Source organism: Tachypleus tridentatus, chromosome 3, assembly GCF_004210375.1.
Source record: "Tachypleus tridentatus isolate NWPU-2018 chromosome 3, ASM421037v1, whole genome shotgun sequence".
Taxonomy (NCBI): Eukaryota; Metazoa; Arthropoda; class Merostomata; order Xiphosura; family Limulidae; genus Tachypleus; species Tachypleus tridentatus.
Genome location: NC_134827.1, coordinates 71,722,077 through 71,743,090, shown reverse-complemented (window position 1 = coordinate 71,743,090; position 21,014 = coordinate 71,722,077). Strand labels below are relative to the sequence as shown.

The following is a 21,014-nucleotide window of genomic DNA, read 5'->3' as shown; positions in this document are numbered from 1 at the left end:
CCCAATCCAACCAGGACAGGATCCATGGAAGTTGATAGACAGACCTCTTTCTAATAAAGAAAATAAAGAAAAACACGTGGTCAGAAACAGAAGGGTTCTCCACCCAATTCGTCTATACGTAAGTAAAATTGGCTACTTTGATACAGTGAAATAGAGGTTTACATTCTAACCTGGATGGCATCAAACCACTGATTCTTACCATCCTGTGTGTCTTTACTTAAAGAAACATTCCGGGTTACTGCTGATATAGTAACCCTTCGGCGGTTTTCTTTGTACAGAGATGACAGGTTGTTTGATGGACGAGTGCATGAAGGGGTGCCACTGCTGGTCGATCAGCATGTGCCCACTCTGTCTTTGCCCCTCGACACACCCTTGTTACCTATCACTAGTTGCTCTCTTTACCTGTTTCCTAGAGAGATCTATGATCAATCAGACCTCGATGTTTCATTGAACAGTTGCCGTCTCCCTTTTCAATCCTGGGGACTTTAATGGACATAATTCCCTCTGGGAAAGTGCTGATATTGATGAGAGATATTTGTTTTCATGCACCTATTTAGTCTTTTATTGCTGTTGATTTTTCAGTCTGCTCCCCTTCACTTTTTCTCACATTTTATGGAGGGTTGACAGGGGCAGTGATCATTTTCCTAAAATTTTGAGAAAGACTGGTCGTGGCGAAATGTCACCTGACCCGTGTGCCTTAGTGGAAGCTGGATTAAGCCAACTGGCCCTCTTTCACTGCTCTCTCGGAACTTAATCCTGCCATAGTCTGTAAGCCATCAATAGACAACTGTGTAGCACCAGTAACTGACTGTATTGTCCAAGCAGCTGCTCAGTCTATACCTTAAACCTTGACACATTTTCCATAGTATTCTCGTATGTGGTGGACTCCTGCTTCCCACATGACAGGGAAGGTTCAAAAACAGGCCTGGAATACCTTTTGTAAGTATTATCCACTTTTAAACCGCAACGCTTTTCAGCAAACCCGTGCACATGCTTGGCAGGTAAGATGTCAAAGCCAGAAGGGATTTTGGATTAAATTCACAACCATTATCTCTTCTACCACAAGTTCCAAAAGTAACATGGGACAAGATTCAGAAGGTTAGTGGGCGGTATAAGTCTGATCCCTTTCGATCTTGTTTTCCAATAGCAGGAAGTTGCTGATGTCCAGAACATCACCTATACTCTCAGTGAAAGCTTTTGCTGGGTATCTAGTGCTTCTGCTTCATCCTCCACCTTCTTAGCCATCAATACTCGGGCAGAGTGATCGCCTTTTTACTTTTAAAATGATTGCCTCTATGACTATAATTGCCCCTTTACACTGGTGGAATTCAAGCTGGCTCTTCATTGGTCTGGCAGTACATTGGTCGGACTCGATGATACATACTACAAGATGCTGTGCTATCTCTCTCCTACTTCTCTTGCTATTGTTCTGGTTGTTTTTAACTGGATCTGGCAGGAGAATATTTTCCTGATGCGTGAGACCAGGGTATTGTCGTATCTTTCTCTAAGCTTGGGAAGGATCCCAAGGTTCCTTCACATTACTATCCAATTGCTTTGACAAGCTGTCTCTATAAGATCTTAAAAAGGATGGTTAATGATCGTCTTGTTTGTTTCCTCAAATCAAACAACCTCTTCTCGCCCTCTAGTGTGAATTCTGACGACAATGATCCACTGTGGATCACCTAATTTGACTTGATTCGTCAATTAGAAAAGCCCTTCTCAAGTGACAACATCTTGTGTCAATATACTTTGACCTTGAGAAGGCTTATGATGCTACGTGGAAATATGGCATTTTACAAGACCATCACTTATATGGGTTGCATGATCATTTGGCCATTTTTATTAAAACATTTTTCATAAGCTGGCGATTCGAAGTTTGTGGGTTTGACACTTTCCCATTCTTTCCTACTGAAATTTAAAGTGCCTCAGGGCTGTGCCTTGAGTGTCACACTTTTCAGTATAATGATTAATGCCATCACTGAACAACGCACTCCTACTGTTTCGAATCAGCTCTCTGTCGATGACTTCCACATCTCGTGTTAATCGTCGAACATGAGGTTTATTGAGTGGAAGCTACAGACGTTCCTGAGTCATTTACTGAAGTGGATCACAGCAAACGGTTTTAACTTTTCTCTCTCTAAAACCGTTTACATACACTTTGGCCGCCAATGGCGTATTCAACGCGAACCTAAACTCCGTGTTGGTGAAATTGTGTTACCCGTGGACCCTGAGGCAAGGTACTTGAAGCTTATCTTTGGCCTAAGTTGACCTTTATACCACAAATCAAGAAGTTATGGTTCAAGTGTACAAGAGCACTGAACATCTCCTATGTTATCTCTTCCACCTTTTGGGGAGCAGATCGATGTTCTGTGCTAAAGATCCATTATGCTTTCATTCAATCGAAATTAGACTATGGATCTTCGGTCTATGGCTCTTTCAGGACTTTGGTCTTGAAGTTGCTGGAACCCATTTATCATCAGGGACTTTGGCTTCTGTTCAGAGCTTGTATACAGAGTTTCATGAATCTCCTCTACACCTCCATCATTTGGAACTGTCTTTACTCTATGCTTCAATAATTCGATCTTTACCACAATATCCCACCTGGGGTTGTGTTTTTCTTCTTCAGTGGGCCATTCTTGTTCAGAACAGTTGGACTGCCATTCTTCCTTTTGGCTTTCATATCTAGGCACAGTGGGATGAATTGGGTTTATCGTTGGATAATATTGCTGTATTCACTGGTCAGCCCATCCTGCCATAGCTTATTACCAGTATAAAGTGTGACCTTTCTTTGAGTCATCTGAGAAAGACGGATACTCCCGATTGGAAGTACTTGGAAGTACCGTCTTCTATTTTACGAACACCTTTGAGCCATCCTTCCATTTCCATTTATATGGATGTTTCAAAATCAGGTGATCTGTGGGCTTTGCCACGGTTTGTTGTAGTTCAGTGGTTGCACACAGAATCCCCTCTACAGTTTCTGTGTTCACTACTGAATTATATGCCATTTCTTTTGCTCTGGATCACATAGAGCCTTACTATTTACACCGACCTGTTTAGCTCTCTACTGGCCCTGGAATAGCTTCACGTTAGTTTTTATCTTGTTCTCGCTGAAATTCAAAATCGACTGCGCCTTTTCTCTTTAACACCTACTTTTATCCAGTTTTTTGGACACCCTTTTATCTTTAACACCTACTTTTATTCGGTTTTTAGGACACCAGGCGACGTTGGTATTCACGAGAACAAGTTCTCTGACACCGCAGCTAAGTCTGTCTGCTCTGGTGCTTTCGCTGCTGTGACTGTTCCACACATGAACTATGGTCCTGTATTCAAGGCTCGACCTTGCATCATTTGGCAGTCGTCTTGGAGTGAGCAACGTGATAACAAGCTTTTCCAGATAACACCCTACATTGGCCGTCTTGTTTCTGTAAGGATCGGAAGGAAGAGGTTGTTTCTAACTAGATTACGCATTAATCACCCTTTTCAACTCATCATCTTCTTTTATTCAGGACTGACGCACCAATGTGTGGTCTGTGTGACACTCAAGTCACAATAGTCCACATTTTACAGACGTTGCGTCGTTACAACTCTGAACGACGGCACCATTTTAGATATGTTTTATCCATAGGTTTACCTCTGATGCTGGACAGTGTTATTGGTGATGGTGACACTGTCCACCTTATAAATGTTTTTAGCTTTTTTAAAGGCCATTTGCCTTTTTAACGCTATTTAGGTTCTTCATTCAAAAATTGAACTTTATTTTGTTTAAACATGATTCATTTTTACGAATTTTAATAATTTTACTTCATTTTTTAATTTTTTAACCGATTGTTTGGCACAGATATCCTAGTTGCCTTGCCCCATAAAACAACCAATCAACCAACCTCATAATATCGCGTCTATCTGCTTTTAAATCTGTTTATAAAAGAAGTAGACAGTTTGTTTAAAATTAAAGTTCAAAAAAACCGATATGACTTACTTAAATAGGCATATCGTTACTTTTCCATTTAACTGAAGTACTGGATGTATAAGTTACGAGATGTCGACCATCCAGACCAGAAAACAAGCCTTCAAGGTGTTTTTTCAAGTTGCCTGGCTATTTCAGCAAAAGTTCCCTTCGTGGTGTTTCTACTCTTCCACGCTATCATCAGTCACAGGTGCGTTCTTCAGTAGCGTAACTTATTGTTATTAATATTAAATTATTTTGTGATGTAAGTAATGTTTTAGTTAGTATTATTCGATATATCAAGAAAGCGATTATTTGCATATACTATATTAAAATACTAGAACACGTTAAAATAAATAAAATATTCTTTTAGCGCATGAATAAAAATTTGGTGCTTAAAATTTACTTCCTTAAAGTATTATATTTCAGCACAAATAATAGAATACTAATCTGTATTTTGGGCCTGGCATGGCCAAGCGCGTAAGGCGTGCGTGCGACCAGTAATTCGCGGGTTCGCGCCCGCGTCGCGCCAAACATGCTCGCCCTCCCAGCCGTGGGGGCGTTATAATGTACGGTCAATCCCACTACGAGGGCTGTTCAAAAAATACGCGGACTGTTTGAATTGCGCGGCTCCAGTTGGTTCCAGGGGAATCCGCTTGGTGTCGCTAGGTTTGCACAGATCAGCTGATTACGACGCCATTTTCCGATTGCAGATATCTTCATTTGTGTATTAGCTACGCGGTTTTAAGTGAAGTGCGATTTTTTCGTTTGGCGGATTTCAGAATGAATGACCTGAAGGAGCAACGACTTGCTGTGAAATTTTGTTTTAAACTTGGAAAATCTGCGACTGAAACTTTTGCTATGCTTAACACGGCTTACGGTGATGTTGCTATGAAGCGTACGGCATGTTTCAAGTAACATGAACGTTTTAAGGATGGTCGACAGTCCATTGAAAATGATGAGCGTCCTGGACGTCCTTCCACGTCAACTGACGACCCACACGCCGACAAAATCAACACCCTTGTGCGGGCAAATCAACGTCTGACTGTCAGGGAGCTTGCTGAAGAGTGTGGGATATCAATTGGATCTTGTTACGAGATTTTGACCGAAAAAATTGAAGATGCACCGCGTTGCTGCGAAATTCAGCCCTCAGAACTCGTGAGTTTTTGGCCAAACACTCGATCACTGTTCTTTCCCACCCACCCCCCCTACTCACCTGACCTTGCTCCTTACGATTTTTTCTTGTTCCCCAAACTCAAAAGACCCTTGAAAGGAAGAAGATTTGAGACGATTCCCGAGATTAAGGCAAATGCGACAAAGGAGCTGGAGGACATTACAAAAGAAGCGTATCAGGACTGTTTAAACAAGTGGAAACACCGTTGGGATAAGTGTGTGCGTTGGGGAGGAGAGTACTTTGAAGGGGTCCCAGACCTGTAACTTCTAAATAAAGTACATTTTGTTTTATGACGTCAGTCCGCGTATTTTTTTAACAGCCCTTGTATTCGTTGGCAAAAAAGTAGCTCAAAAAAGTAGCGCCAAAAGAGTTGGTGGTGATGACTAGCTGCCTTCCCTCTAGTCTTACACTACTAAATTAGGGACGGCTCGGTGCAGTGGGCTAACAACCTACTCGCTTAAATACCTGTTGAAGAATCCGCAAGCGATTGCGGCCCTATCTGCCTTGATAGAATCTAAGGGTGATACTGAACTAACTAATCTGTGTTTTGATAAAAGAATTACCATATGTTATTATTAATGTTGAAATATTTATGTAAATATTAATAGTTAGTGGATTCAGTTAAGAAACTAAATAAAATTATTAAAATGTTCTGTGATAAGAATGTATTAGATAAATACAAAGAAGTAAAAGTTAATAAAATTTTTTTCTGAAAGTTCCTGATAATAATTTTTAGTTGTTAATAGCATCATTTAAACAAAGTGGTACTGCTATGCTGATGAAGACTTTATCGCATAATAAAGAATTGTTTAGAGTCAGAAATTTGGTAGTTTCAGTAGACTTAACGAGTGGTGGTTAAGTTGGTTTGTTTGGAATCAAGCATAGAGCTACAAAAAGGGCTATCTGTGCTTTATTCGCCAATGATATTGAAACCCAGATTTTAGTAGTGTGAGTTCGCATACAAACCGCTGTGCTATTAGGATGGTGGTGGTTGTAAGCTATGCTTGCTGGTTTAGATAACTGGTTAGAATTCTTTATACTAATATAATTTGTCTGCTGTGCTTTGCCATTATAATGGAAAAAGGAATGCCAACTTCAGGAGATACGTTATCTTGTTTATTCCAAGTGTCAATACCTTATTTTGTGTTTGTTTGTTTGTTTGTTTTTGTTCTTTACTTTGTAGTGCAGTCACCTTATCATAACTGTCTACAGGCAATGAAGGGTGATATAAATGTGAAACGTTGTGGGCTTGAGCCCTTACATCTTGCCCTCCTAATTTTATTTCTTTTTATTATTTTATTATTATTATTTCATTTTTATTATTTTATTGTTATTTTTATTTATTTTTATGAATTTTTTCAAGTAACACGGGCGAACGAACATAAGACTGACAGTTATAGACAGTGTATCCCCATTGCATTGTGGGCCCTATTACACATTCAACTCCAAAACCTAGGGTGCACTTTGTATCTCACATTATAGACTGTCCCGTGAGGATCCTCTTGATTTGTGCTGTGTTTTTTATTTTTGTTTGGTCTTGTTCTTATTTATTAGAAAAAATATATACACTTATATATTAGTTTGTTATAACTTAAAAAAAACAAGCCGAAACAAAAATAAATTAAACAAAAAACGCTGCACTAATTGAAAAGATCCCAGAGTGCAAGTTATAATGTGATTTTGTTCACTTAATTTTATCAAAATGTATTAATTTTCGCTAATATATGTATGAATCGTCTTTTGTCATCTATAAGGTGAATAAAATCGCATATAAGTGTTTCTTTCATCTATAAAGCTGTATAACATCACATGTAAAATTATTTGCTGTCATTGGTAGGGTATGCGATTTCATACATATGTTTTGTTTGTTTGATTTTCGAATTTAGTGCAAAGCTACAAGAAAGGTATCTGCACTAGCCGTCCTTAATTTAGCAATGTAAGACTAGAAGAAAGGCAGCAACTTATCACCACCCACCACCAACACTCTTTTTACTCTTTTATCAACGAGCAGTGGGATTGACCGTAATATTATAATACCCGCATGGCTGAAAGAGCTAGCAGGTTTGGTGTAACAGCGAATCGAACTTGCGACCTTCAAATTATGAGTCGAAGACCTTAACCATCTGGCCTTGTCGGGCTATATATATAAATTGTGTTATATTCTCCACAAGGAGTATAATGTTATATGTGTTCTGTCATCTTAGACATATAAAGTGTGTTATATTCTCTACAAGGAGTATAATGTTATATGTGTTCTGTCATCTTAGACATATAAAGTGTGTTATATTCTCTACAAGGAGTATAATGTTATATGTGTTCTGTCATCTTAGATAGGGTTTATAGCAAAATACAAAAGCCGTGTTCTGTCATCTGATTTATAACAATAAGTATTAGGTTGTGGTCCGTTATTTACATAGTAAACAACATCACATATAAACTTTATTCTGTCATTTTACTATGTATTAAATGATATAAATTGTAACTTACAGGGTGTGTTATTCATTACTAGATCTTTCTTTGTGAACTTCTTAAGTTGTAGATAATGCGACAGAAGCAGTTATTATTCTTTAAAACTTTAAATCTTCTAGAGTAAGCCCATTGAAAAGAATCGGTGGTCCTCTTTTAGTGTGTCTCATCGTGTTCATAGTAACAACAGCCCTAATTGAAGTAGATACAGATAGACGTGAGCATATTCCTGTTAATCTAGTGACTTACTGATAGGCAAAGTGAGAAGTGTCATTCTAATGATATAGTAATAGATAAAGAGAAAGGTATGTATGTATTCTAGTAATATATTGATAAAGAGTAAGATCTCTTATTCCAGAGATATATTGATAAATGAAGAGAAAGATGTCATTTCAATGGTAAAATGATAGTTAAGAGAGAAAGAGTGGTATGATAATAGAGAAGAAGAAAACGGCTCGAACTTTTATTATAGTGTGAAAGTCCTTTGCAAGCTGGTGAAGCAATTTACAGTTTTAACTTCATAAGACACTAGTATTATATTTTTAAATACTAAATTATTTATTTTTATTATATAAACAATGTACTTTGACTATAATAGGCCATGACTATAATAGGCCTAGTACTAATGGCTTCATATTTTGTCCGGGTGATGATCTTATTTTTTGTTGATTTTTCTTCGTTTAGACCAGAGGACGTTTGTCATCGCTACTCTGTGTTCTGTTGTAGTAATAAATGGTGAGTGTTTAATGATAGTTAGATATGGTTTTGAAATCTTGGCAACAAATAGTTGTCAAATGTAACTTGAATCAGCATCAAAATGAATCACAATTATCAAGTTTAACGAAGCAGAGTAAATCAAACTTTTACAGGAAACTTTCGTGTCTACTAAGAGATGCTTTGTAAAGTAATTTAACTAAGTTTAGAATTTTATTTAATAATAAACATGGTTTCATTAAGGAGAATATTGCCTTACAAATCTTTTGGCATTATTTGAAAAGGTTAATGCTTATGGGACTTTTGCTCCTTTTGATTTACAGCAATAACATAGATGAAAGAATAGTCAATAAATTATTTAAATTTACAAGTGATATCAAGGTATTGATGCTGTTAGCTGCGAAGAAATTGCTACTACTTTAAATCATTTATTGAATTGCGCAAATAAATGGCGGATGGGTTTAATTATAATAAATGCAAGATAATGCATGTGGGTTATTATAATTTGAATTACAAGTATACTTTGTATAGGAATAACCTTGACAATGTTATGAAGGAAAGGAATCTTGTAGTAGTCTATCAGTTTCTAAAGCCATCCAAATCTTGTGTTGTTGCTAGAGGTAGGACATTTAGATACACGGTTGTATCTAGAAAAAATAATGGTTACAAGTCTAAAGAGGTTAATTTGAATGTACAGATTACTGGTCAGGCCACATTTGGAATATTATGTTAAGTCTTGGGCTACTTACCTTAAGAAAGACATCGAATTGTTGGAAAGGTTTCAGAGAAGGATTTCTAGAATGGTACCTAAGATGGAGGAGTTGTCATCTGAGGATAGGCTGAAATCTCACAAATTGTTTTTCTTGAAAACATAATTACAAAGTATCTGACAGAGGTGTTTGAGATACTTAATGAATTGACAATGTTGATGCATGATCATTTTTTCATATTTAACAGTAAGAATAGTAGCACTAGAAGACACAAGTATAACATTTGGAAAATTAAAAGTCATCTTCATCTAGGACAGTTTTATTTTTCTAACAAGGTGGTTGGCCTTTGTAATGGGTGACCTTTGGATGCTGTTGAGGCATTAAATTTAAGCGAGTTTAAGAGAAAGATTGATAAGTATATTAATTAATTAATTTATTTATTTATTTATTACTAAATTTAGGTCCCATGTTGCCTAAAAACATTGTTATGTTACTTAGAAATACTTCTATCACAGGTATATATTTCTTCAAATGTATAACACTCACCCAAAATCATGGTGTTAAATCTGTAACTTAAACCCACAGTTCAAGCACCAGGGAGTAAATGTGCAAAAATCAACCAGGAGCACCATTATCAGACAAGTGAATATGTAACCAGGGTCTAATTTGAAACAAATTAAAGCATCTCAGTCACGAGGATAAATGAATAACAATAATGTACAAAACAAGTGTAGGAGTTGAAATGTGTAAAAATCACCATCACGAGAAGATAAATGTATGACAGTTACCATAGAGAACCACCAGCAGGAAGAACAAACCAATAAACATTTGTGAAACACTTTAATGATAAATATTATTTACAGTACAATCAACTTTTCTTAAAGATCAAAATCATGTGTATATTAAGTCTCAACTATATTGCAATATACAATGAAGATTTAAGCCTTATTTAGATTAACCTATAGTGTACATTACATTTATTTTGAGGTATTTGTGATAATTAAAGCTATTTTTAACTAGTTCTGCTTGACAGTGATTATGAATATCGTCTTACTCTCAGTTAAAATTAGTCAAGTATATCATTAATGAAGCTGCTTTGGATTTACCCATACCAAGCTTTTTGTTCCAGGTCTTGAATGATTAGGTTTCTGTCTTGTTGTATAGTGGCTGCAGCTTTCCTCCAGGGTGGGACAGCAGGACTGGCAGGGTGCTTTCCAACAAATTTCATGGAAGCCAGTGTCAATGGACAAGTATGATTCCATTTGAGTCTTTCAATAATGAATTTGATACTATAATGCTGTGTAGGTTAATGGGAAGCTTATGACCTGGTGTAAAATCTATCAATGCAAGTTTTTCCAGTATGTGCATACTCAAGTCAATCCCTGTTTCAGGCAATAGGAGGAGTTATAGCCTCCTTGGCTCAAGTCTTCTCTCTTATTGGCCATAGTTCACCAACCAACAGTGCATTTGGCTACTTTCTCTCTTCTATTGTTATCATACTGGTAACAATTATCTTTTTCTGGATAATGCTGAACACGGTAAAGATACAATTTTTCTTTATAATTAAATTAATTTTTTAATTATTTATAATTAAAACTATTATAATAGTTTTATTGTTAACATGTTTTTTTATGTATTTACTTTTTATCAAACATTCTAGATTGTTCTTTCATAAATTTATAGTTCTTTTAATTTTTTGTATTTATATCAACCATTTTATATTGGTTTTCTGATCAACTAACATTTACTTAGTGAAAAACATACTTTGTAAGTATGAAAATCAATTCTATTACGTATAATGTTTAAATAGCAACACTTATAATGATTAAATTGCATTTTTTGTGGTGTTCAAATTGTATATTGGTCCGGCATGGCTAGGTGGTTAAAGCACTCGACTTAATCCGAGGGTTGTGGGTTCGAATCCTCGTTACACCAAACATGCTCGCCCTTTCAGTTGTGAAGGCATTATAATTTGATAGTCAATCCCACTATTCATTGGTAAAAGAATAGCCCAGAATTGGTGGTGGGTGATGAATGACTGTCTTCCCTCTTGTCTTATACTGCTAAATTAGGGATAGCTAGCGCAGATAGCCCTCAAGTAGCTTTGCGCGAAATTCAAACCAATCAAATTCTATTAATTGTAATGTTCAAACTATATTACGTAAGGCTGTTACCTTAAACGTCTTCAAAGGTGTTTAGGTTTTAATAGCATTTTGCATAGTTCAACTATGCAGATTTTGAAAATAATTTCCACTTTCTTCTATCACGTAAGGATTTTTATAAACTGAGAAGAAAATACGTACATAGATACAATTATTATTTCACTTGCCACAATAAACACAAATTAACAAAAATGTAAACAATCTGAAGAAAAAAGGAAGAGCAATGATGGCAAATGCCTATGCATCCTCATTCAAACTGATATTTTTGTGAAATTTGAGGCTAAAAGACGTAGATCTGAAACAAGAGGCTATAGATGCAATGACCGGCAGTAATCAGTAAAATCTCCATTTTCCTGATGTTTTGATGAAAGTTTTCCCTTGTTCTTTACTGACGAAACCAAGATTTTCAGGAAAGCAGAGAAAGACTGAGTGTAAAAAATGAGCTTTCCAACTCATATTACAACTCAATGCTTATGAAGCATGCTATTAACAATATTTTCTTAATTTGTAGTCTTGTTGTTTCATAAATAACATCAGTAATATCTGTAAATCCACACTTCTTCCACATCTTCCCTCATTGTCTTTTCGAACTGTTCATTCAAAGTCAATTTCCTTTAAAAATAATATCAAAGTGCGTGTGCAAGAAAATACTATCCAGAAATGACAAATTATGCTGTCAGTTAACCGTTTATATAACAATGGTATGTTTGTGGTGTGTTAAAAAATAATTCTAAGACTTTCGCATTGCAATTGTTCTAGATAAGTCTACAGCCAATGGTTGTTAATATTTCAACTGTAACAAAATGTGACACGATTTCAATGAAAACATATGAAGTTTTGTTAAAATCTGTACGTGTTGGAGAAAAATGGATATTTTCGGATTCAATGTACGAGAATTATTGTTGAACATGTAAACATTTCAAGACTATGAAACCATTGCATGTCTGAATTATTTATATTGTTCAAATTTTACTACTTATAATAATACTTGGTACAATCCTTCTGAATGGTTCTCCAATGGCACAGCAATGTTCCTCTGGACTTACGACGCTAGTAACTGAGATTTGACACATATAGTTGGCAGAGCACACATAGCCCACTGTGTAACTTTATTCTTAACTTCAAGCAGATAAACATGACTTTGACCCAATTTTAACAGTGCAGGGAGCTTTGACCTAATAACTTTATCATTCATAAGTCATCAATATCAGGCTGCGTGTTGCTAAATGATGTAGTAGGATCACGTCAGCAACATTATAAACCAATTTCGACAGCGTAGCGTATATAATTTTAGTATGTAATGACAAGTTCTCACGACATGATGCACCATCCGAGGACATGACCCACTTTTGTCAAGATAACATAATTATAGTATGTAATGACGTGATGCAAATTATTATAGAAAACAAACGCAGGATATGTTAATAATGGATAGTAATTATAAGTGTTTTTTTTAATAATCCCAATTTGTGTAAGTGTGACCAAAAACAAAAACATCATGTGTTTTATAAAGTAGAACCTTATGGTATTAAAACAGCTATAAAAAGTCTTTGAAAATCTATTTAGTTTCATTGTGCCTACAAACAGTCCAAGAGAGAAAGAGTTAACTTCGAATGCCTACTACATTATGGAAAATACAAATGTAAGATTAAACCTTATTAAAAACTCTGTTTCCTTCACCCTCATATCTGTATTATGCATATTTCAGTATTACTGTTAATCAATAACTCTATAGTAATAATAATTAAAACATCTTCCAAACTCTAAAAATTAACTATATACTAATAACAATCCAGGTATCCAGTACATTTCCCCACTCACTCCCGACAGCACAATATGAGTCATCATCATATCCCTTCAGGAGATGTAAACCCTCTGAATATTCTCAGATATATCTTCTAGAAAATAACGAGTATATTGCAATTGTCCTATTTAATTATGAAATGAAGATACGCATTCATCAGCATAAAGGTTATGAAAATAGCACATTATACACTACTAAAGATGTTACATTTACATATGTTGAATGGCAAGAATTTAAAAAACTGATACCATCAGTAAATAATGGTATACATTTGAAATATAGAAAAGACTTTGATCTGTATTATCATAAATATATTATTAGTTTTGTACGTGATGAGTTACAGAAAAACCAAAGGACTGATTTTAAATTTGTAGTGTAGATAGAAACGTATTGTAGAACAAATTGAAATCTGATTCATCGCTTGACATAGTAACACCATTTGGCAAGAACGTAAACGGCCAATCATGTCAAAAGTTTGATTACGTCAGACTTTAATTCCACCATTGAAGTCAAGAGTATCTGCTGTGTCCTTTACCCACAAAAGCATAGTCAGATGATTCCTCATTTTTGACAGAAGACGCTGTGTGTTACCTCACTTTGAACAACATGATAAAGATTCAAGTATTTTGTTAAGTGTTTTATACAGTAATTATTATAATAGAGAACTTCTTTGTGAAAGTAAATAATATATAATAAAATGTTAATCCAATATCAACAACCAAGGCTCTTCAGGCTGACTTGGATGCTATAAATGTTGTAGTGGTTAGACGCTTTTTACATTATTAAGTTCGGTGAAGTACGGCTGCTATGATTAAGTAAGTAAAGTGTAATTTTCATAGCTTTATGTCACATATATCAGTAATAACCTACAGTTTTTTAACATTATACTATTCATTTAATATTAAAACTAATCATTTATAAAGAAGTTTAATTAGACTAGTTTTGATGACTTTTCAAATTCAATACGATATATGAAAAGTCTCACTCTTCTGATAGTAACAAGTTTTAGTCAAAAAACGAAAAGTGAATATTTCCTGGCGATGGAAATCAATGTTATTTTCTACAGGTAAAAAAAAAAATTGGGTTGTTTAAAAACTGGCTGGATGTATGTCGTTATTAACGTTTATTTACGGCTACAGTCATTTTCCAACACTTCTACCAGTATTGTTCAAGAGTAACGTTTGCTTCATCTTCAACATGATATTTAGTTTTTTTTCAACGCTTCCCTTGTTGTAGCGACACAAGTCACAGAAAATAATGACTCAAATAACAATTAAGGCGATGTTTGACCTTTATAATAGTTTCTCTTGCTCTGTTGTAATGACCAAATTGATATTTAAGTTGATACTTTGATGGTTTCTTTTGTTGTAACAACACAAAGTCAACAGTAAGTAACAAAGTAAAGAACACTTCAGGTGATATTTGTACTTCAAACAAGTTCCTGATAAGAATCACGCCTTAATAAGGAATTGTTTTTACTCTTAAGCGTTTTCGAAAACGTAGAATACCTGTAGTTTGTAAAACGAGTCTCGTTATATACATACAAAAAGTGACAGTTATCTTCATAAATTTATGAATATATACACGTAGAAATATTATTTCAAATAAACTATAAAAACAATTAAAAAATAAATAATATATATATATATTCAATAATATTACTCTGACAATCCAAAAAACAGTGTTGTAAAATAATATCAAACCATGCTTTTGTTCATTTATAGACAATTCAACCATCTCTTGATCAATGTACAATCATTATCCATCTAATGATCAGTCATATGTTCTGAAATAGTTGAATATTTGACACACCTGACAAGGTGGACTTACATCTTTGCAGTTTAATACCTGGCAGAGGTATATTTGGAGTTATGTGGAGTTAAATATTTGGCACTGGTGGTTTTTACATAGGTGTAAAAATTATTTTTTTTGTTAGGTTTTTGTTTATGAGTATCATTTTCGAAAAGATTTCTTTACAAATCGAGGAGTAAAAAGTCTTACTTAGATAAGATTACAATTCATTTACCACAATGAACATTTTTTATTATCATGTTACTAAAAATACAAACAAACTGCAGAAAATGAAAGAACATTGATGCCAAATGAATATGCATCCTCATTCATTCTAATTTTTAGTCTTCTAATCCCGTTTAAGTAACTATCAGTAATCAGCCATCATGCTGATGTTTCACCTTACCTAATATCTCTTCTCCGTTTTCCTGATGAAATGCTTCCCTTGTTCTATTCTCGTGGTACTGAGATTTTCAGGAAAATAGTCAAAGACTAATTATAAAAAGTGAATTTTCCAACTCACATTACAACCCAACTCTGAATTGAGCATGTAATTGGCAACAAGAACTCCAATTACGAAAATATTGCCAATAAGTATTTGTTGGACTTCAGAATAGTAAAATGATTTTGAATAAACAGTTCAAAAGGACAATGAGTAAAGTTAAAAAAGAATCGTCTATTACCTTTAAACATGTTATTGACAAATATTTATCACAAATATAACAGAATGTTTCGATAATTTACACAATTTCTTGTTGCCGTAGCAATGAGTAACAAACATGCTCATGCTACCAGTCATGGGGGTATTATAATGTTAATATAAATACTACTATTTGTCGGTAAAAGAATTGTTAAAGAGTTGGCAGACTAGCTACCTTCCCTCTAGCCTTTCACTGCTAAATTATCGAGGTCTAGCACTAATTGCCCTCGTGTAGCTTTGCGCGAAATGAAAAACAAACCAAACCAATCAATGAATAAATGATATTGAAAAAGTAATAAAGTGCATGCGCAAACAAATATCTTCCAAAAATTGCACGTCATGAGGCCCGTTAACCACTCATATAATAATGGTGTGTTTCTAATGGGTTATAGAACAGTTGATAACTCGTGTCAACGATTGGTCTAGAAAAATCTATAGTCAGTGAATATAAACATTTTACGTGTAACAAAATGTAACCCAGTTTCAATGAAAGTTATTCTTTTATGTAAATGCACGTATGACTTTTTGTTTAAAATCTGTAATGATGTATAAACATGGTTATTATTTTCGAATTCAGCATACAGCATGTAAAATTTTCAAGACAATAAAACCACAGCAGGCCTGTGTTATATGCTTAAAATAAAACAAATAATGTAAAAAAAAATCATAATCGCACAAAAATGCAAAAATAATTTAAAAAGTGGATTTATCAGTTTTAGAAGTAGTAACGTGTAATGATCTAGAATAAATAAGCGTTCTTGTCACTTGCACAACTAAATTTACCAATAATGCTGTCCATGTCATTTGGTAAGGTTTCATTTACTATAATTCTCTGTTTTTATAAAGGTAGATGAAAATAATCCTTCTGAGTTGTTTATTGAATGTAAGAATGGTTTCACTCGATGTCAGGTACTGAATGATTTCCCCGTTACAAGAATTGATAGAACTTTGTTAAACACAGACAACATATGGAAAATATCATTATTAAAATGTTTTAAATAACCTCATCATCAGATTTTAGAGAAGAAATGGAAGTTTACTTACTATTGTCGTTTTCACATATTTTTCTCACTCCTAAATACCCTCTTATCAATTTTACAAGACTGTAATAATTGCATAGTTGCAATTTTTAGTTGCAAAAACATCTATCAATGCATAAAAAATAGCTTGGTTATTGTTATCAAAATAGATATCCCAATAGTAATAAATTTTTACTTCAGTGGTACATGATTTAGTGTCAGTCAGTTCACCAAACAGAGACTGAAGATGTCTTGATTTTTTTTAATAGTAGCTTGACTTTTGACAAAACTTAATCGAATTCTCATTAAAGGGTCGAACTGAAGTAACTTAAGCCCTCATCCCGTATGTTGGTTTACATATTTACAGTTGAGGATATAGAAGTAAAACATTATCATGTTGTCCTTTAGAGAGGATATTTTACTGCTTGGAGTGACTTGATGAGATAATATTAATCTTAATGATCCTGAAGCCTGATGAATGTACGCAGCTTCTTCTTTTACCAAAAGGTACAAAACAGATTGACTGCAATGGTGCCAAAAATGTGCCCAGCTGTGTATGTGCGCCTGTTTCAAGACATCTGTAGGCGGTGAATATACAGCAAACAATCGAAATAATTCCCCTGTAAATGCAGTAAAAACCCAGAATGATCAAAGAGAGATCATCTGCTTGTGTTCTAAAGAATGGCCTGCCTTCTCCATTTGTTCAAACAACTTCACTATTGAAACATTGTAAAAACAGTTAGTATCGGTCAACACACAATAGTTTGGCCATTTCTGTCAAATTTCTTTAATATATTAGCCTGAACTTGATTCATCAATTTCAAGTTCATCTACATCATTAATATGCCTGGGTTTGAAAATGAGTATTCTTTCAATGAAAAATACTTTCAGAGACTGTGATAGCCATTTTCGACATCTTTTTGGCATTGAATTCGTATGTGTTTTTCTTCCAAGATCCATTAAATGCATCATTCAACGCATTCTATAACAAGACGTATAACTTACTTAACCTACAAATGAATTATCTAGAGATGCTTGTAAATTACCTGTTTGCAGTTTTAAAAATGATTTGTACTCAATATACTTAAAAGGATATTTAGCAGATCCTTGCTAAAGGGCTTTTGCATGTAGTGTAGATAGAAACGTGTTGTAGAACAAGTTTGGAATCTGATTCATCACTTGACATAATACAAATGCATGTTTATTTGGTTTGAGGTATAGTTTTAAAATACAACATTTGGCAATAACTTACTTTGCAAAAAGATGTCCAAATATAAATGGCCAATCATGTAGACTGTTTAACTATCTTGGGTATTTATGTATTGGTCTTTGATTCCATTAATTAAAGTTGAGATTGTCAAAACTTCGTCTTTACCCAGATAAACATAGTCAAATGGGTTATCTTGGCTCCTTCATTATAACTCAATAGTGCTTCTACGTACTCTTTATAGATATAGAGATTATGAGAAGAAGAAATTAGTTTGACATTCAGGTATATGTTCACTTAAGAAAATAGAGAATGAGGAAAAAGATTGGCAGGAACAGGTTCATCATTATTTTGTATCTTTGCTTCACACACACACACATATATATATATAGATATGATTATGCTCGATCTATGCCTGAGAGTATTATTGGCAAAATAATTCATAGAACTATCGCTTGGTAATGTCACATACAATTGGTCCGTGCAAAGTAATGGGTAATAGAATTCTACATGGCATTTAATGATGACAGCTGATTCAAATCATCTTGAGGAATCCACCTATAAAATGTATCTGGATACAGTGTCCATTTAATGAAATGCTGTTTGTGTTTACCCGTTCACGTAGTATTTCTTTCACAACGTCATATACATTGTTTGAAAACTTGATAACATGTTGTAATTCTGTATCGTAAAATGTTCCATCTAATTCTTCTCCAAGATAGTCTTGCAGTTTGTACACTGAAGGGCTTCTCTCCAATCTCTTGTGAATTGTAAATATTTTGTCTATCCACCCAAGCATATGTCCTTTCTTAAATTAACGTTTTGCTTTACTAGTTTAAACTTGATCACCCACTTTAATTAAATTTAACTTTTGTGGAGGGGTATCCACACTTCAGTCTAATTAAACTTATCAATGTCTCTCAACCTCATTTTAATACTATTATATGCACTGATTAACTATTTCAACACTTTGATATACTTCTATGTTATATAATGGGTTAAATAGCGCCACATTTTAGTTCTGAGAATATGTTTAAAACGTTCAACAAAGATACTTTTGTTTCAGTATGTGTAGTAAAAAAATGAATATCTTGTTCTTTAAGGTATTGTTCAAACTGAAAGTCAGTAAATTTCGTTCCAGAATTGGTTTGAAATTTACAAGGTTTTCGACCTAGTTTTAAAAAAAATTAAAGGTGAATGTGATTTTATTATATTTTAAAGGAACAACTTGTGCATATTTAAAAAATACATTAAAACTTCAGCAAATATTTATGCTGATTGTTATGGTGACTTAAATATATCTACTAACTAATTTTTCTACTGTTCTTCAATACAATAAAATATCATTCATTTTTGAAAATTTATATCTTGCAGGTTTGTGTAGATTTGTATCTTGATGCCTTGACCTGATTTAAACCGAAGAATCTACTTAATACGTTTACTGGCCTCTATAACTCTAACTAGCAGAGGGTGAACTATTATGATAAATAAATCATAAAGTTTTATTAACATTAGACAATATTTACTACAGGAGGTGGACACGAAAGTAACTCCTCTTGAAATTTTTTTTTATGTGTTATATAATTTATTAGATAGCAGAACAATATGTAAAAACTATATGCTCTTAGAATGCACTGGACGAGATCTATTCAATGTGATATCAAATTTTAATTTTAACACTGGCTTTCGTAAATACCTTAACTTTTCATGATTTTAGGTACATCTTCTCATAAAAAAGTGTTTTGCACCTGCTATAATTTCTTATATCTTCTTATTCCAATTACTCTACAATATACTTGAACAGATCTCGTAGAGCACGTTCTAAAAACATGTAGTTTTACATATTTTTATATAATAAAAGATAAAAAAATAACAATATTTTCATGGAAAGGTCACTTTTTCGTCTACTTCCGTATGTGTGATTGATTATGACTAATAATAGTAACAGATTTCAATGATTTACGCTGAATAAACAAATGATTATAGAATACAATATTCGTTTCTTTAAAATGTGACAATTTAGATACAGTTCACTTGGGTGTTTAACGCTAGGATCTTTATACTTCATATACACCCATATATCTACATTTCCGACGATGTCTTGTGGGATATTTAAAATTGACAATTGAGCTGCAAGTTATTTCCATCTATTAGGGTTATAAAGTTCATTTGTTTCTGTGATATATCACTGATAACATCGATTATGTTACTAATGTATCTCAGAACAGCTGCTATTGGTATTAACACGTTTACTAATAAAGTAAAGAACAACGATTCGACTTTAATAGGTCATCGTCAGAGAATTATATATTTTGATATGTCTCAGAGAAGTTTTGTTAGTAATAAATACTCAGGTCGAGGACAGTTACTAGATGTCTGTAAATGGAAAGAACACAAAAGCAGAATTATTGATTCTAATACACCAAATGAATATAGTTATTTGCTAATATCATTAGACATAAACTTATTCCAGCTTCACTATTGTTGGACAGACGTCTCATCCCTTGGAACTCTGACTGTTGTTCAGTAGAGAGATGAAAACTAAGTAGATTTGCAATGCTTTTATACTACATTTAACTGCCTAAGGGTATACTTTATGAAACACCCGACATTTACATTTTATATCATACTTACCCAACTGTTCTTTTTTACTCTATAAGGTTTACGTTTACCACTAGTCCCTGAGCAAGTAAAACGTGTTTTTCTCCCACTGCTTTGCCAGCATGACGTTTTCATTACTCGGACCTGCCGTGCCAATCTCGCCACCTGTCCCGCCGGTAATCGTCGACGGCCTGCCGCCCCACCTTTCGCCTCTGCAAATAGCTACGTTTATCGCGCAGGCTAAACTTGGCGCTTCCCTAGACCCTTCCAGAACACGGATCCTTCGCCGATGGGGAATTCTCCTCCAGCCGTCAACGCCTGCAGACCTATCCTACCTTTGTGAGCCATGGAATTCCCAAATTAATGTCAGATGTTCACCCATCAAGAGTCCAACTAGCCTTTTCTCTGTTTTTCTGAAAGGGACTCACCCTTCCATTTACCCTAACGAAATCAAATGTGCCGTTGAAAGTCAAACAACGTCCGAGATATACGCCATGCATCGTATTTTCTCGAAATCCACCAAGCAAGCTACCAGCTACATGAAAATAGCAACGACCACCAAACATTCTGCCGATACCATTCTATGTAATGGTTGCTATTATCACATTTTCCATTTTAGTGCCAAACGTCCCCACCGTCGCTCAACTAAACCTCTGTTACCCAAGCAACCAGAATCTATTTTGCCACCTATCTTATCATCTCATCCGCTCATCCGCCCTCCTC

The 21,014-nt window shown here is 34.4% G+C and overlaps 1 protein-coding gene across 8 annotated transcripts in view; it reads left to right on the top strand.

Moving 5' to 3' along the window:
- Positions 1-21,014, top strand: part of LOC143247141 (equilibrative nucleoside transporter 1-like) — a 75,615-nt gene that overhangs the window by 32,540 nt on the left and 22,061 nt on the right. For 4 of the 8 annotated variants that reach the window (XR_013026397.1, XR_013026396.1, XR_013026394.1 and 1 more), the window contains 5 exons: positions 4,015-4,154; positions 7,706-7,800; positions 8,268-8,318; positions 10,172-10,257; positions 10,399-10,545. Coding sequence is in view for 1 of the 8 variants with exons in the window: in XM_076494742.1 (XP_076350857.1) it covers positions 4,015-4,154; positions 7,706-7,800; positions 8,268-8,318; positions 10,172-10,257; positions 10,399-10,545 (519 nt within the window). In the remaining 7 variants the exon portion in view is untranslated. Of the gene's footprint in view, positions 1-3,984; positions 4,155-7,705; positions 7,801-8,267; positions 8,319-10,171; positions 10,258-10,398; positions 10,546-21,014 lie in introns of all 8 variants that reach the window. The other 4 variants (XR_013026398.1, XR_013026399.1, XR_013026395.1 and 1 more) reach the window with 3 other exon arrangements.